Below are 13,933 nucleotides of genomic sequence, written 5' to 3'. Positions count from 1 at the left end.
AATTTCTTTGTTTCTGGGCATCCACAGCGGATTGCCGACGTCGTGAGATTTGACCCTGTATTCCGCTCCTCCACCTCACCCACATCCATCTTCTGGTTACTGCATTTCCCAGAACTTTAAACGTGGCTGCTAGGAAGTTCTATGTCAGTTACATGTAACACATTTTTCCAAAAACCTGTAATAAGAAAGATTTTTCCTCACTTGTCGGCCTTCTCCCGTCAGTCAACAACAATTTGAAATTAATATTTTATTAATTTATATTTAAGACTATTATTTTAAGAGGAAGTAAAATGAAACGTATCTAATTGGACCGTTACATAATTGCTTTGCATAATTGCTTTTAAAATACTAGTGTGGTCTGCAATGAAACATTACGAAATTGTGTGGGGCCTATGAGGCTAGTGTAACGGAGGATATCGATCATACGAAGGAGGACTGCATGGATGGACACAAACTTATCCGACTACAAAATGTAACAGATAAGCTGAAAACTCCTAAATGGCGGGTAATTAAAGACTAGTGCCTTATATCACACAAAAATTTCGTTATACATACCGGTTAATCTACAAGTATTATTTTTAGTCCCGTACTTTTGGCTCCCATACAGACTACTTGAGGGAAACAACAGATGCTACAAACACAGCGCGACATTCTTCCCGCTTCTTTCACCGACTCGAACAGGGCGGAAAAGTAAATAATATGTGGTACAGTATAAAGATATCTCATCAGCTCACCGCCGCGCGGGATTAGCCGAGCGGTCTGGGGCGCTGCAGTCATGGACTCTGCGGCTGGTCCCGGCGGAGGTTCGAGTCCTCCCTCGGGCATAGGTGTGTGTGTTTGTCCTTAGGATAATTTAGGTTAAGTAGTGTGTAAGCTTATGGACTGATGACCTTAGCAGTTAACTCCCATAAGATTTCACACACATTTGAACATTTCATCAGCTCACCGTATAATAATTTTTACTGTGGCAGATATAGATGTCTTCTAGTGTTGTCTCTTTCTTATATTTATCGCGTCGAATATGGTCCGCTGATTTGGCTAAATTTAGCATAATTTTCACTTTAGTGGCTGGCTGATCTTCCTGTCTCTACGGATAATCATTTGTTTGCATTTGAAACGAAAACTTTAGTCCATAATTCTGTATAATCACATCGTAATTTTATTCTAGCTGCACAAGATTACAATAACTGCTTAACAAATAGAAACTCAGAGCTCTCAGAAGTGTCAGTATGAGTAAATAGCACTCATCGACGTAAACAAGCCTGCAGTTCCGAATATGTACCCTTGGGGCGCCGGTGCAGACACACTTTACGTATATCATGTGACAGAGTTACCCAAAAAATTGGCGTTTCTTTATGATTGGACCTGCAATGAGATATATGTCTTTGAAAGAACATTGTAAGTAAGGTCTAAGTATCACTGCTTAAATCATTTATTGATTATTACGACAGCTGTTTCGGAAGATTTCCGTTTTGAAGTATGCCTACGTTGTGTAACATCCGGTGTGACTGTATCTGGTGACTGTTCTCGTTACATTTCACGCGAAATTCTAAAATATTGATTTCACGTCGATTTTGTGCTGTTCATATAATGTGGCGTAATATTTTGCAATAATATTGTAGATATTTCCTGTAATTTTTTGACAGTTCGCACCATAGATATTTTACATTTACATACTATGTTTTATCTTTGCATATTGTGTAAATAAAAAACATCTATAGTACTGTCAAAAAATTACAGGAAATATCTACAATATTAGATCAAAATATTACGTCACACTGTATTAGCAGCACAAAGTCGACGTGAAACCGATGTTTTAGAATTTCATGTGAAGTATAACGAGAACCGTTACCTGATACAGTTACACCAGATGTTACGTCAGGTCAACGTAGACATACTTGCAAATGGAAATCTTCCGAAGCAGATGTCGTAATAATCAATAAATGTTTTAAGCAGTGATATTGGAACCTTACTTTGAAAAAAATGGCGATTCCAGACTTGTATACTTGGGACACTGGTGCACACTTTCGTACGATGAGTGTGTCGTGTAATACCAGCTTAACATATTTTAAATGCTTGTTAACCGTATTACCGGAGGCGGAGATCTGGGAACATCCCAGCTATTGCATAAAGGAGCGTGAAAAACCGTCAGAATTCACAGGCTGGCCGCTGTACCAGGCCAGTGGTCGTTAATACGCCTTGCAGATGCCTATCCGTTTCTGGCTCATCTCCCGTCTCGCAAGACAGCGCGCTGCGCGTTAGCGATATGAGCAGATGAGATGTATTACAGACCTGCAATAATTTAATCTCTTCTCAGCAATCCTGATACAGACTTTCAGAGATTTTCTTTAATCGGGTGGTTCAGAAAATAAGGCCAGCGCAAATTTTTTTTATCTCGTGTATATAAAATAGCGCATCTTCTTTAAAAGCCTAGGTACAGACGATATCGGTTTGTACATGTCAAAACACAATGTGGATAGTAATCGGTTATTATTATGTGGGACGATACTTATTATATTTATATGTGTCATGCTACTCTGTATATCTGTTAAAGTGAATTATTAGGTTGGTGCGTAACTTCGTGTCCTTTTTCCATATGTTTAATAAACACAACAGATACACATAACAGAGACTTTAGACATCAATAATATATTCTCCTTCACTATTTACAACAATCTGTCAACGCTGGGCTAACTTTTCGATTCCGCGAGTGTAGGAATCACGTGGATTTGACGCGATGAACTCGTCGAGCCATGTTCGGAGCGCATTTTCATCCTGAGAGGAAGTTCCTTGAAGGATGTTCGTTAGAGTGCGTAAAAGGTGAAAATCTGAGGGTGCGAATAAGTTGGGTGCGATTTGACCTTCCAACGCAACTTCTGTACAGGGTTTTTTGTCAGTGTAGCAGAATTCGGGTGGTCGTTATTGTAGAGTAGCATCACTTCAGGCAGTCTTGTTTGTCGTTGTTCTTGGACTGCGTGCACAAATGGTCTCGGTTGTTGTCAATAAATATCAAGAGTGATGGTTACACCTCGGGATGGCAATTCGTATTGCACCACACTGTTGTTATTCCACCAGATGCTAAACGCTATCTTTTGTGGATGCGCACAGGTCTTTGTACGGGGACTTGCTGCTTCGTTTGGGCTGAACCGTTCCTTTCTTTTCCTTATGTTAACATAAAGACACCATTTCTCGTCTCCAGTAACGATAGTGGACAGGACTGGTCGGTGTTCCTCACGAGCCAATCGATGACGAGCTAGCACAGACGCAGTTATGGCCACCCGCTAATTTTTGTGTTGTGGGTTTAGATCATGCAGTACCCATATACCCCTTTTTTGAACCTTTCCCACTGCATGAAAATGTAGCATAATGATGAAATGAAAGCAGTTCATCATATCTGCCAGTTCTCGGGTAAACTGACGTGGATCATTGTAGATTATTGCGTATAAACGATCTCCATCAAACCCCGAAGGTCTTCCTGAACGTGGAGGGTCACCAATGTCGAAACGATACTCTTTAAAACTATTTTCTTGCCGTGTTCTGTCCAATGGCATTATCCTCACACACGGCGCAAATGTTTCTGCTGCCTCCTATCCCGTCACTTCTCTACTGAACTCAAAGAGAAGAATCTGTCGGAAATGTTCCGGTATATCCAGTTGGCACTCCATTTTCTACCGTCCACAGCTCCGTTCACTATCTCCAAATGACAAAACGATAAAACGTAAACTCAAATAGCAACAATGAACTACAATTAAAGAATGAGAATCGATAAATAAACGCAAAGCAACCGGAATTCCATCATGTAAAAAAAAAGCGCTACGAACCTATGCACCAACATAATGATATTTCGTTGTTTTGATGGTCATGATGAATAACTTACTTATTAGCACTTAAAAATATCCTGCTGGACTGGGAGAGGTTAGCTGAGATGCAATAAACTTAAATTTTAATGTGAAATGACAGCCTTGGTGGAAAAAGCATTGTCAACTTTCGAACTAGATAACCTTTGCCCTTTTCTCATCTTCTTTATGCCGTTTATTTTACGAGCACATCGAAAAACGTGTGATAACATTCTGCTTTGAGCTAAGAACTGTTCAGGCACTCCCGTCTTATGCCACTGACGTCACCGACATAAAACACCTGACTACTTCGCAGTTACAAGGCTCAGTCTTCTGAGAGATAAATTTCGATGCTTTTCAGTTACTGCGTGTGAAGTACCAAAATATCTCAGTCAACAGAGCCATCTGACCTCAATTTAATATGCAAAAATAAAAAAAATGAAAACGAATTAACTAGGTAATTGCATCTAAGGAGCTGTGGGGCGTCGCCGTAGGAGCCGACCGGCGGGGGGGGGGGGGGGGGGGGGGTGACTGTTTGGGAGGAGAAAATGGTACTAGATTACTAGATCAGAATTCGTCGCCGCCGCTGCTATGCGAAAGGCCCGGGTTCAATTCCTGATAGTGTCAGCGATTGTTCTTGATGGGAGTACTGCTACAGAACGCACTCAGCCTCGTCACGCCAATGTCAGGGAAGGGTTACCTGTGGCAGAGTGTATGTCCTGTAATTACACTTCTGGCCATTAAAATTCCTACACCACGAAGATGACGCGCTACAGACGCGAAATTTAACCGACAAAAAGAAGATTGCTGTGATATGCAAATGATTAGCTTTTCAGAGCATTCACACAAGGTTGGCACCGGTGGCGACACCTGCAACGTGCTGACTTGAGGAAAGTTTCCAACCGATTTCTCATACACAAACAGCAGTTGACCGGCGTTGCCTGGTGAAACGTTGTTGTAAGGCCTCGTGTAAGGAGGAGAAATGCGTACCATACCGTTTCCGACTTTGATAAAGGTCGGATTGTAGCCTATCGCGATTGCGGTTTATCGTATCGCGACATTGCTGCTCGCGTTGGTCGAGATCCAATGACTGTTAGCAGAATATGGAATCGCTGGGTTCAGGAGGGTAATACGGAACGCCGTGCTGGATCCCAACGGCCTCGATCCATGAGTCAACAGATGGGGACGTTTGCAAGACAACAACCATCTGCACGAACAGTTCGACGACGTTTGCAGTAGCATGGACTATCAGCTCGGAGACCATGGCTGCGGTTACCCTTGACGCTGCATCACAGGCAGGAGCGCCTGCGATGGTGTACTCAACGACGAACCTGGGGGCACGAATGGCAAAACGTCATTTTTCCGGATGAATCCCGGTTCTGTTTACGGCATCATGATGGTCGCATCCGTGTTTGGCGACATCGCGGTGAAAGCACATTGGAAGCGTGTATTCGTCATCGCTATACGGGCGTATCACCCGGCGTGATGGTATGGGGTGCCATTGGTTACGCGTCTCGGTCACCTCTTGTTCGCATTGGCGGCACTTTGAACAGTGGACGTTACATTTCAGATGTGTTACGACCCGTGGCTCCACCCTTCATTCGATCCCTGCGAAACCCAACATTTCAGCAGGATACTGCACGACCGCATGTCAGGTCCTGTACGGGCCTTTCTGGATACAGAAAATGTTCGACTGCTACCCTGGCCAGCACATTCTCCATATCTCGCACCAATTGAAAACGTCTGGTCAATGGTGGCCGAGTAACTGACTCGTCACAATACGCCAGTCACTACTCTTGATGAACTGTGCTATCGTGTTGAAGCTGCACGGGCAGCTGTACCTGTACACGCCATTCAAGCTCTGTTTGACTCAATGCCCAGGCGTATCAAGGCCGTTATTACGGCCAGAGGTGGTTGTTCTGGGTACTGATTTCTCAGGATCTACGCACCCATACTGCGTGAAAATGTAATCACATGTCAGTTCTAGTATATTTGTCCAATGAATACCCGTTTATCATCTGCATTTCTTCTTGGTGTAGAAATTTTAATGGCCAGTAGTGTAACATAACCAGCGAACATAAACAACATTTTCCAAAGTGATTTGTGCACCAGGTGTAAGCCTATAGAATCAGATAATTACACAACGACGCCAATATGAACGGTTACTAAGTATATCATCTAGTGATGAGTAGCTAGGCAACTTCAAAAGGGAAATGGGAAGATAAAATCGTTACTATCGCAAAAAGCGAGCCGTTGCAGTCACTATTGAAAACCGTTACGGGTCGCAGCATCGGTCTTCCTCATCCATAGTAGATAAGAATAATTTAAAAAACCGCTATGTTGGCCAGAGAACTAAGCGATACCGACCGATCCCTGCTTAGTCTCTGCCTAAATACGTTTGTCTGCGGTAAGGGGGGGGGGGGGGGGAGCATGTGGCTAGCATTCTCCCTCCCTCAGTCGTTCTCTCGGGGATGAGCGGACTCACTTGATGCTACCGGGAGTCAAATCCAGGACGTCCGTGTGGCAGCCATTTGTGCTTGCCGCCTAGCTACCAACAGTGCTGCGTCAGCCAGTGACTATTTCATTTCAGCGAAGAAGCAAAGAATGCAGAGAACAAGTGTTCCATGCCTTTCGACGTGAGTGTACTCAGGCAGCTATTCAGCCTGTTACGTAGAAGGTAGGAGAAATCGTCCTTTTTTTTACGCGCTAGTCTCCTCAGTCGTGCAGGAGCACGCTCGCAACAATTTCATACTGCTTGCCGCTGCGTTGCAATATCTTCGGTGTGAAAGGTGACGTGGCTCTAATTCGGGAGCCGCGATCGCCGCTTTCCAGTCAGTGGACGCCCGGAAAGTTCACCTCACAAAGTGTTCACCGACCGGTCTCAGCGAGTTTAAAATAGCAACTTTCCATCTCGAAAGCTGCTGCGAACCGTTTTGTCGCTGAAACTTTGTCAGAACCCGACATTAAATAAACTCCTACTCCTGGCACTCTATCTGCAGATATGCCAGTGTTGATCCAACAGCAACACTGTACACCACACTAGGTACTTTTCTGAGATGACTGTAAAATTTGAAATAGGCAGTCTACTCAACCAATTTGCGCAATTTAACCAGCTATAACTACGGTTTGTATATTAAGATAAACACCAGATTTACGGCTATTTCGGGAGCAACATCACATTTTTCCGAGACATTGTACATAAAAACACTTAATAGCTAAATTTGCCGATAATATTTTGCACCCTTTAGTGATGTATTTAAAACAATAATGTTAGTAGCAAACTGCCGGATAGCAGTACGTGTTAAAACGTCGCTTCCGAGACGGGGAGGTGCGCCGGTCCGAGTAGAATCCACCAGGCGGATTTGCAACGAGGTCGATGTACCGGCCAGCCTGATTGTGGATTTTAGGTGGTTTCCCACATCCCAGTAGGAGAATACCAAGTTGGTACCCCAGTCCCTCCTAGGTTACACGATGCGCAAACATTTAGAAAACTTTCCTACAGTTTCACGTAAATAACACTACACGCAGACACTTGGGGTACACACATTCATTCTTCGCAGGGGGTGGCGGGGGAGGGGTGGGAGGGGGGACGGAGCGGCGAAGATGCGGGACGGAAAAAGAAAAAGAAGAATGAAGAATATAAGTAATAATGAAGTTTACTGACGAAAACGAGTATAATAATCTATAATGCTGTTTGTTCAAAGGAATATAAGCTTCGGGCTGGAGACACAGCAGAATCTCGAGATCTATTCTGGAAATAAGGTAGCGACACATCCCTTGTTGACCAGACTTTACTCTCGACGATGTTGTTCTGATACGCAGTACATGGCAATGATATGCGTCACTTGTCATCATAGTCGCCATTATTGTTCTAATGTCTTTTGGGAATGGATGCCCGTATAAAAAGAAACCTACGTCCCATCATATCACTTCCTGTTGGTATACTTCAAGACTATTACATTTGTGATTCTCTTGACTGCAAGAATTTACCAAGCAGCTTTTACTACGACTGCTGTTCTGAAATGTGAAGTTCTTACTGCATTCCGCGTGTCATTAATCAGCTGCACCACTTTTGAATGTTTATTCTGTAGTATAGGAACTATCAGTGATTAATATCCTGGAAACGTAATTTTTACTTTTTGTTTTCTCAAAGGATTTACTTTGTATGATCTAATTTCAGTGCAGAAGTAAATGAAAGACTCTGCGTCATCTAATATCTATTCTTGAGCAGTGAACCACCTAGTCTGCATTTTAAAGTGTGTCTTGATCTGTTTTCTACACTTGAAGTGATGATTTCTGAAGCATGCCAAAAATGTGATCTGTTTTACATGCGTTGTAGCAGCGAACCTTGGTTGAGTGCGTCATTCCTTCTATGGTGATATCGGAGTAAATATTCCTGCAGTATTTCTTGTGGAAAGAAGATTAAATTAAAGAAGAAACTTATAGATTGTCCTTTCATTGAGCTGTATGTTGTTGTGTTCATTTTGCCTTTCAGCACCAACTGTTAACCTACAAAACTAACCTTAAAGATTATCCAAAAGAATTTTGTGATTTTCACTGTCGAATTTCCTTGGTCAGATCAAAAAAAAAAAAAAAAATAGTAGGTGAAATGTTGTTATTCAGATATTTTTAACACAGGTGGTGAAATGTTACGTTCAAAGAACAGAGTAGAGGCTGTTCAGGAATCTAACTTGTAACTGATAAAGAATCTAAGCTTAAGGGTGTCCCAGGAAAGTAATGACAAACTTCGACATGTTGTAGAGAGTTTCTTGAGGAAGAAATCGTGGATAGGTACCCTCCTCCAGAAATTTCATCCAACGACGCTACAGAGCGTAGAAGTTATAGGCACCGGCGCCTGCCATTAGCCCACCCCTTCAACAGCAAACGTGACTTTATATGCTGACGGACCATAGGTGGAACGTCTCGTAGTGTTCGTTGTTATTCAGTAATTTGCAACTGATTTCTACGATCGCTAGTGAAGAAGATAGACCTAGCTGCTGCCAAGACAATGCTTGTCTCCTATGAATACGATGCTCTGTTACCTCGGTGGATGACAGTCGTGGACATGGGTTTGCTTCTGCATTTTATTTTTCTCCTGTATACCGAAAAACATGGTAGATTTTAGATGGTTCCATGAGAAAAATAAACTTTGGATGGAAACCAATGTCCAAAACTGGCAACCACGAAGGCAACAGAGCATTGCACTCTCCTTGTGGGTGGAAAATATCCCCTCGGTAAAGCCTTTCTACGCAGCAGCTAGCTCCATCTTCTACACCGGCGATCGTAGCAATCAGTTGCGATCATTGAATAATAAACAACTTTGTGACACATTCCGCCTATGATCCTTCAGTGTACAAAGTCGTATTTGCTGCTGGAGGGGTGGCCTACTGGCAAGTGCCGATGCCTATAACTTCTACGCTCTGCAGCATCGTTGGATGACATTTCTGGATACGGGTTGCTATCCTCGATTAGTATCCTCAAGACGCCCTCTATAACCCCTCGACGTTTGTCGCATTATTTATTAGACACCCTACATACAGATTTGTTTAAGCATTTGAAATTAATAACAGGCCGTTTCAAAGTGTTTACATCAAACGTCTAGGGGTGATAGATCAGTCATGGAGAACGACTTTTACTAGAGACAAAGTGTTAGCTGCCACGCCCCAGTGACGCTAGGCATGCTTTTGTGTTGGTTATGCCCCCGAGAGGCGGCAGCCGCGCGGGGTAACCGTGCGATTTGGGGCGCCTTGTCACGGTTCGCGCGGATGCCCCTGTCTGAGGTTCGATTGCTCCCTCGGGCATGGGTGTGTGTGTTGTCCTTAGCGTAAGTTAGTTTAAGGTAGATTAAGTAGTGTGTAAGCCTAGGGACCGATGACCTCAGCAATTTGGTCCCACAGACCTTTCCATAAATTTCCAATTGAGAGGCGGGGTGGCATGGGTAATGTGCAACGCGCGTATGCAGTGAGTGTTGCCTCTAATACAGTCATCTGCTTCACATGTCAAGAGGAAGGCTCATCAAAATTCAAGTTCCTGACTCACTTCAAAAATATCTTTCTCCACATAGAGACACTCGTTCTTAAGTTTTTCTTATTGAAAATCATTCTATCAACCTACTGTGGTAGGTAGTAGCATGCAGCACACTCGATTATTAGACACTGATAGTTCGATGAAATTTCGACGTGTCAGGGTCGTCTCTTTAGAACAGTCGGTAAGTGTCACTGAACACTTAAAAAAAGTGTTCCGCATGACTTGATCTGTTATCTTAGACATTTGATGCAAATACTTGCAGATGATCTGATGATTTGGGGGAATAAGGAGGAGGAAGACCAGTTGGACGTATGGGAACGAACAGTACAAGAATATGGGGTGAAATTTAGCATAAGTAAGAGTGAGATGGTTATCAGAACGAGAAAGAATGGGAGAGAAACAACTGGAATAACAGTTGGTGGGGAAAGGCTGAGGTGAAAGGAGAGTTTTCAAGTACCTAGGAAGCCTGATACAGGAAGATGGAGGAAACGACAGAGAGATAAACGAGCGGGGGAGAAAAGCAGAAGCATTTCGGAAGAGTGTGTGAAGCCTGATATGGAGCAAGGATGTACCCGAAATCAGTAAAAAGGTTATATACCGGTCATACTATGTCCCGATCCTGATATATGCATCAGAAACGTGGGTTATGAAAGGAAGAGAGAAAAGGGAAATACAAGCTAGTGAGATGAAATTCTTGAGAAACAGTATTGGAGGGACAGAGATAGACGGGTTAAGAAATGAGACGATGGTTCAAATGGCTCTGAGCACTATGGGACTCAACTTCTGAGGTCATTAGTCCTCTAGAACTTAGAACTAGTTAAATCTAACTAACCTAAGGACGTCACACACATCCATGCCCGTGCGGTCTCGCGGTTCCAGACTGCAGCGCCTAGAACCGCACGGCCACTTCGGCCGGCAAGAAATGAGACGATCAGAGAGTTAATGACGGTGGAACCATTTCAGGAGGAGAGAGAGAAATCAAGGCTGAGATGGTATGGACACGTTAAGAGAATGGAGGAGAAGAGGATACCCAGGAGGATACACTAGATGAAACTGGAAGGAAAGAGACCAAGAGGAAGACCGCGAGCCAGATGGCTGAAAGGAGTAGAGGAATGCGTCCAGAAGAAAGGGGAAGACTGGGCCAAGGTGAAGACGGAGAGATGGTGGCAAGACAGAAGACGATGGAGAGGCCTATGTTGCATACAGACCCGGCCAGAGGGTGGAAACTGTCCAAGAGGATGATGATGACCTACACACACTGACGTGAAAAAGGCATGGGATAGCGATATACACATATACAGATGACGATGGTGTCGGGTACTCAAAGGATTATAGGGCAGTGCATTGGCGGAGCTGCCATTCGTACTCAGGTAATTCATGTAAAATGATTCCCGAAGTGATTATGACCGCTCAACGCAAATTAATAGACCTTGAAAACCGAAAGGTAGTTGGAGCTAGACGCATAGGACATTCCATTTCGGAAATCGTTAGGGAATCCAATATTCCGAGCTCCACAGTGTCAAGAGTGAGCCGAGAATACCAGGCATTAACTCTCACTACAAACAACGCAGAGGCCGACGGCCTTAACTTAGCGACCGAGAGCGGAGGAGTCTGCGTAGAGTTGTCAGTGACAACTGACAAACGATGATACGTGAAATAACCGCAGAAATCCGTGTGAGATGTGCGGTAAACGCATTCGTTAGGACAATGCTGTGAATTTTAGCGTCAGTGGGCTGTGACAGCAGACGACCGACGCTGGAACTTCTGCAAATAGCACATCACCTGCAGCGTCTCTTCTGGGCTCGTGACCATATCGATTGGACCCCAGGCGACTGGAAAACCGTGGCTCAGTCAGATGAGTCCCGATTTTAGTGGGTAAGAGCTGATGATAGGGTTCTAGTGTGGCTCAGACCGCACGAAGCCATGGACCCAAGTTGTCAACAAGGCACTGTGCAAACTAGTGGTGGCTCCATAATGGCGTGGTCTGTGTTTACACGGAATGGACTCGATCCTCTGACCCAGCTGGGCCGATCATAGACTGGAAATGGTTATGTTCGGCTACTTGGAGACCATTTTCAGCCATTCATGGAGTTCATGTTCTCAAACAACGAAGTCATGTCACCGGGCCATAATTGTTCGCAATTGGTTCGAAGAAGATTCTGGACAATTCAAGCAAATGAGTTGACCATCACCATAGCCCGTCATGAATCCCATCTAACATTTATGGGACATTATAGAGAGATATGTTCGTGCACAAAATCCTGCTCCGGCAACGCTTTCGCAATCATGGACGGTTATAGAGGCAGCATGGCTAAATATTTCTGGGGAGGGGGGGGGGGGGTCGACTTCCAATGATTTGTTAAATACATGCCACGTCGAGTTACTGCACTACGCCGCGCAAAAGAACGTCCAGACGCGATGTTAGGAGCTATCCAAGATTTTTGTCACCTCAGTGTACATGAGTTAAAAAAAAGGTACTTCAGAGCTGTAAGAACTATAATTATTCCAAGCCGTTAGCATTTCAGCGGCCTTCTGAGTTTCAGCTAAGTAATGCTGTCATCTGACAGACATAGACGGAACCTTTCGGCGTGGCATTTAAGGCCCATCAAAGCTCATAGCTCCATGCCCTGTGGTTCTTAACACTTCACGCAAGTCTGTCCTGTAAAAAAATTGTTCAATGCAGTAAATTATTGATAAGGGGAGGCGACAATAATTTTATTTCAAATGCCATCACCGGGTTTGACAGTCTGGAAAATAACGAGCAGCAATTTGCATATACGAAAAACAATTGGACACCTATTTCTTGGATTAAACTACTGCTACCAGTTTGTGGTATCTTCCGTAAGAACTTTGATAATCGTTTATAAATGGTAAACAATTCGAGCGGGGAAATTCATGTTCTCATTGCAGCATTTTCTACAGAGGTATTTGGATATTTTCAAAAAAAATTCCGTGATTCAAATGGTAGTCTTTTTTCTTGGTCATAAATAGTTTTTTTTTTGATAGAGTTGTTGCGAGGATTATGACAATTATTGGGATAATGAATCTAATAAAAACTCTTGTAGATAATATTAGGATTGTTTTTCTGGATTTATGTCAAGCTTTCTGACTGGGAGTCAGATCTCGAACTATACAGCTATTTGGTTATAAAATCAAGAATTTTATTCAAACGAACTGTTCAAACCGTTTGCGACTTGGAAAGTTACTCATAACGAACTGTTTACAGCGTTTGCGACTTTGGAAGTTACTCACACTCAAAAAGTACACAATTTTCTTGAGATTACGCATTACGTATTCCAAATCAGGCAAAATGGTGATCCTAACCTAAAAAAAATCGGCGTCAGTAACCCCATGCGGTTACGGTAACAAGTCGGCTGGATACCATTTATAAATAAAATTCAACTGTAATATTCTGTAGCATTTAGAGAGTATTAGACTTTATTACAGAAAAAGGTATGAAATACACATAAATGAAACTTCTAACTTTTGAGCTATACAACGAATGCTTGATTTCCACTGCAAGACCTCAATGAGCATTCATTAATGATATTTCTCTTTTTTCAGATGAAAACTTAGCCGAGGCTAAGAAACTCATGGAAGAAGACTGAGTAAGCAGAGCGACGTAACTGACGAAGTTTTCATGACACATCGCTTTTAAGGCTAAACTAATTCTAAGAACTATTAGCAAATCTATTTTTTTCAAAAACATGGCTAATGTATGCTATACACTTCTGTAAGAACGACATGATTAAACTTTGAGTATATGACGTCCAGTCTTTTCTCCAAATGTATTTTGATTTTCACTTAAAACTGAAGTTAAGATTCCATTTTCGAGCAACGGGAGAAAGCAGCCCAAGTGCTCGTCTGTTAATCTAAGAATGAAATAAAAATAACAGAGTATTTTTATTTTCCTATAATATGCTCTTCAATTATGCGAAGCACTTACTTTGAAACATTCAGATCCTTGGAAATCTTGTCAGTCGTCCTGTCATTTGGTGAATTTATAAGCTGAAATGATAATTAAATCGACACCCTAGCTGCAAATAGACGTTGATATACATCATTGGGGA

At 42.9% G+C, this 13,933-nt stretch overlaps 1 protein-coding gene across 1 annotated transcript in view; it reads left to right on the top strand.

Moving 5' to 3' along the window:
- The window catches only part of LOC124799036, a 198,208-nt gene extending 184,727 nt beyond the window's left edge, over positions 1–13,481 (top strand). Inside the window, exon 13 of the mRNA XM_047262573.1 lies at positions 13,428–13,481. Within this exon, the coding sequence (XP_047118529.1) occupies positions 13,428–13,471 (44 nt within the window). The 3' untranslated portion in view covers positions 13,472–13,481. The remainder of the gene's footprint in view (positions 1–13,427) is intronic.
- Positions 13,482–13,933: the final 452 nt, after the last annotated feature.

This window comes from Schistocerca piceifrons, chromosome 5, assembly GCF_021461385.2.
Source record: "Schistocerca piceifrons isolate TAMUIC-IGC-003096 chromosome 5, iqSchPice1.1, whole genome shotgun sequence".
Taxonomy (NCBI): domain Eukaryota; kingdom Metazoa; phylum Arthropoda; class Insecta; order Orthoptera; family Acrididae; genus Schistocerca; species Schistocerca piceifrons.
Note: the sequence above shows the minus strand (reverse complement) of the source record. Positions and strands in the feature narration are given on the sequence as shown.